The 4,422-nt window shown below is 48.8% G+C and overlaps 1 protein-coding gene across 1 annotated transcript; it reads left to right on the top strand.

Moving 5' to 3' along the window:
* The first annotated feature begins 536 nt into the window (after positions 1-536).
* Positions 537-3,018, top strand: RAP2B (RAP2B, member of RAS oncogene family). The gene has a single exon (XM_027543221.1). The coding sequence runs from the start codon at positions 996-998 to the stop codon at positions 1,545-1,547; it is 552 nt and encodes a 183-aa protein (XP_027399022.1). The 5' UTR covers positions 537-995; the 3' UTR covers positions 1,548-3,018.
* Positions 3,019-4,422: the final 1,404 nt, after the last annotated feature.

Raw genomic sequence — 4,422 nt, 5'->3', positions numbered from 1 at the left:
AGTCCGCCAGAGAAGGCTGGGTAGAAAGGGCCACGTCTAGAGTGTGGAGAAATGCTCCTCCCATAGAAGAAAATGTTTCTTTGGATCTCGGCCTTCGGGACGCACACCCGCCGGGGGCTCGGGGAGTGGAGTCCACAAGCTTTGGATAAAAGGAGCGGCAAGAGACCAGCCTGTTCCCGGGGTGGTCCACGGCGCCCGTCCTCTTCTCATAGAGCCGGGATTCCTATGCACTAAAGCCAGGTCGGCGAGGGAACGTGGCCTTCGTCCTCCCTCGAACTGTCCCAACCAGTCTCTTAACACCCATACACCCCCACACATTTTTCCGGCTCCTATACTAGTGCCTATCCCGAATCCGCTAGTCTTGAATCAAATCACTAGCTCCGCCTACAACCCCACCCCCGTCCGGCCCCCCGGAAAACCAGGAGCCGGGGAGCCGGGGATCCGGGGGGCGGGGCCGGCAGCGGCGCACTGGGCATGCTCGCCAGGGCGGGGCGGGCGGGCTGCGCGCGGCGAGTAGGAAGCCCTCGCCCCGCGGAGGCTGCGGGAGAGAGCTCTAAGGGCCGCGGCGGTGGGCGCACGCTCTGCGGGGACTCATGCCACGCGCGTCCCGGCCCGGCGCGCAATTAGCAGCCGCCTCCGCAGCCCGCCGCCGCCGCCTCCTCCTCGCCTTCCTGGGCTGCTGCGGAGAGAAGCTGCAGCCCTCGCCTACCACCGGCTGCCGGCATTGTCCTCCCGATCCGCCGCCCAGGCTGCTGCCGCCGCCGCCGTGGGCTGCCCCGGGGCCCCGGACCCGCGCTGCAGGGACTCGCCGCCGCGCCGGCCGGCCCGGCGCTCGGCCCCCGCTTGGTGATTTCCGCGTCCTGCGTTCCTCGGTCATCTCCTGAGTTTTTCCTGCATAGCTGAGGACAGAGAAGTCCAGCCACCAAGCCCAGCTTTCCTCCGGTGCGCAGCCCCGACGGGGCCGTGGCAGGCGCAGCGAGAACGCCGACGGAGCCATGAGAGAGTACAAAGTGGTGGTGCTGGGCTCGGGCGGCGTGGGCAAGTCCGCGCTCACGGTGCAATTCGTGACCGGCTCCTTCATCGAGAAGTATGACCCCACCATCGAGGACTTCTACCGCAAAGAGATTGAGGTGGACTCATCGCCGTCGGTGCTGGAGATCTTGGACACGGCAGGCACAGAGCAGTTCGCATCCATGCGGGACCTGTACATCAAAAATGGCCAGGGCTTCATCCTCGTGTATAGTCTTGTTAACCAGCAGAGCTTCCAGGACATCAAGCCCATGCGGGACCAGATCATCCGCGTGAAGCGGTACGAGCGCGTGCCCATGATTCTCGTGGGCAACAAGGTGGACCTGGAGGGCGAGCGCGAGGTTTCATTCGGCGAGGGCAAGGCCCTGGCGGAGGAGTGGAGCTGCCCCTTCATGGAGACTTCGGCCAAAAACAAAGCCTCGGTGGACGAGCTGTTCGCCGAGATCGTGCGGCAGATGAACTACGCGGCGCAGCCCAACGGCGATGAGGGCTGCTGCTCGGCCTGCGTGATCCTCTGAGGCGCCCGCGGCTGCCGCGCGACAGCCGCGCTCTGCGCACAAAAGCCAAACGCACCCGACTCTTCTAAATGTGATTTCTCTTCTTGCTTTGAGATTGGAGATGACTTTGCATCGGCTGGGGGTTCTTGGCGCCCGACTGGCCGCGGTGGTCGCGTCCCCCGCCTCTCCCCGGTTTCCGAGGGGTTGTCCCGTCATGACCATCCGAGTCTTGGTGGAAATGTGGATCTTTGCAGCATGTACGTTTCTCATTGATTTTGGTTGACGCATATTTCCCCATTGAAGCAGCCCGTGGGGCCCTGTATTGGCGGCTTGACACCGGCAGGCGAAAGTTTCAGTCTGGAAAAAAAAAAAGAGAAATGGGGTGGGGGCGGAAGAGGACGGGGAGAAGGTGGAAAAGGGGGGATTTTTTGTTTTTGTTTTTCTGTCAACAGCCGTTTTTTTTAGTTCCAAGTTTCAAAAACACGGAAGGAAGTCCGGGAGAACCAAATGAAGGAGCAGGAGGAGAGGAAGAAACTTTTGTTTTTTCCTTGTTTTCCAGGAGTAGCTGGAAATTAAGATCGGGTTCCTTTTCTGCCAGCTTGGAAAGGCAACCCCGTGACTGATTTCGATTCTGAGGATGTCTATGCAAAGTTGGATTCTTGTTACAGTGTATCCAATCTGAAGTATTGCACATCTGAACTGGGACTGTTAACACTGATGCCAATACAGTGTGGGGTGCCAGAAAGTGTCTGCTGATAATTTGTGGGGGGAAAAAATCTATTTTGTTTACCTACTGTATCAAAGGGGAGTCTGGGGGAGAACGGTAGTATTTTTTTTTATCAGCTGTGAAAAAAAAATGTTACAGATCTGCACATTTTTGTGTGTACTGTTGTGTGTGTGTTTTTTTAGATTTAGCTTTTTGTTCGTATTGGTTGGCCATACATGGTTTTGATGGCTAGCTCTTTAAACTACAGTACAGAAACTTCGCAATGTGATTCAGGGCCCCCAGCACCCCTGTGTCTGCAGAGTGCCTTCAAAACTCAGCTGTTCCAGCCGGTGCCAACCTGTGAACTTCCCACCAGATCCCAGAATCTTGTTATTCCTCCCCCAAACTACTTCCCAGTTTACTTTTAATAATCTTCCTGAAGGATCCAGGACAATAGGGCCTGTTGTTCAGTGAATTCTTTATTCTTTCCAGCCTTTAAAATGTAATTTACTTGTAATGCAATGGGTTATTTTTTTTTTTTTAATTTTTTGCTTCATTTTGTTCCAATGTTCAGGTATTTAGCTCCCCTTTTATATAATTTTTTTTAATTTTTGGTTTTCTGTTTTAGGGTGTTCCTCCAGAAGCACAGAGCAAAATTTTACTGTTGTGATGTACCAAGAGAATTCTAACAATTTGTAATTTCTAATTCCATACACGCGGTTAATCATTGTCTCTTCATTTTAAGATTTTTAATACAAATGTCATTTTTAAAGAAACAAATCCAAACTATTGTTTGTGTTTCTGTGTTTCATATTCAGTGATTTAATACAGCATCACGGCTGAGGTGGACAGGGGCAGGTGCCTGATGCCCCCAAGAGTGGTTTGTTAGATTTTGAAGAGAGAAGTGTCAGTGACAAGTTGGGAGACATTACTCCCAACTCTTTAAACATGAAAAATAATCATCAAGGTCTAGGAATCCCTCGGGTGTGGCTATACCCTCTGACTGTTAAGATGAACTGGATATAGAATCTGTTCTGCTGACTTGGAGCAGGAACAGGAGAAGCCAGCTGCTAAGACTGCCTTAGATCTGGGAGAGTAACCATCCACTGGTCAGGCAGGGTGGTGTTTTTAGTGTTCTTTTTTTCTTTTTCTTTGTTTCCTCATATTTTGTTCTGCTTTGTTTAAAAACACCTATCCAGTTTAAAGCTTGTTTGGAGGATATGATTTTCAATTCTGAAGTCATGCCTTGTAGTGTTTTCTACAGTACACTTGGGTGGGTTGTGAGTAGTGTCTCAGCTCTTTTGTGGCTTTAATTAGGAAACAGATCATTAGGTTAAAAAAGAAGAGAAAACTTAAATCTCTTGCTTTATTACACTGTGCAAAGTGTGGACCATTTTGACCTCATGAAATTTTCCTTCTAACAGCAGGAGGCAGTGTGAGCTTTTTATTTTGTATTTTGTTTTTCTTAAGGGCCATTTTACTGTTATCTTTATGGAGTGGAAGGTTTATGACTATATATCAAAAGCACTTGATATACCTTAGGTCCATGAAGTGTAGGGTGAAGAGTTTTGACTTTCCAGAAGATTTATTGTGTTGAGGGAGCCAAAAGAAGTTAAAGGCCACAGGTTTCTTAAAGCTGTATTAACATATTTTGCCTTAAAATGTTGTGTCTTTGGCCCAGGTGACCTCTCAGAATTGCAGCATGGAGGAGGAATAGAGAATTCTGCCTGGGTTTGGTTCTAAAGCTTTTCTTTCTTTTTTTTTTACACTTGATCTCATTGAAGTTTAGTACCAAACTTAATTAGAAGGTAATGTATATATGCTAAATAAGAAATTAGGAAAAAATATTCACACTTAGGCTTTGCAAAGTTTCATTCTTGCATTTGTGTAAATTTAGTTAATTCAATAGATCTAAAGTGTTGAAAGCTCTGAAGACATATAACAAGTACTGTATAAAGGATTTTTTAAAATGCATTCAGTGACTTTTTTAGGAGTTTGTTTTAGTTTTTGGAAGCCTTTTGATGTGAAGTACTGGCAAGTATCTAATTTAAGAAATGTATATACTCCTGACAGGGAATTTTTGAAAATGGGAAATTGGAAATGAAATAGTTTGCTGGGTGCATTAATCATCTTCACACAGGATTTAGTCACTTACATGACTAAATTTTTTATAGGTCTGGGATGGCAGGG

Source organism: Bos indicus x Bos taurus, chromosome 1, assembly GCF_003369695.1.
Source record: "Bos indicus x Bos taurus breed Angus x Brahman F1 hybrid chromosome 1, Bos_hybrid_MaternalHap_v2.0, whole genome shotgun sequence".
Classification (NCBI taxonomy): domain Eukaryota; kingdom Metazoa; phylum Chordata; class Mammalia; order Artiodactyla; family Bovidae; genus Bos; species Bos indicus x Bos taurus.
The sequence above is the reverse complement of the archived record's forward strand: the minus strand, read 5'-3'. Positions and strand labels throughout refer to the sequence as shown.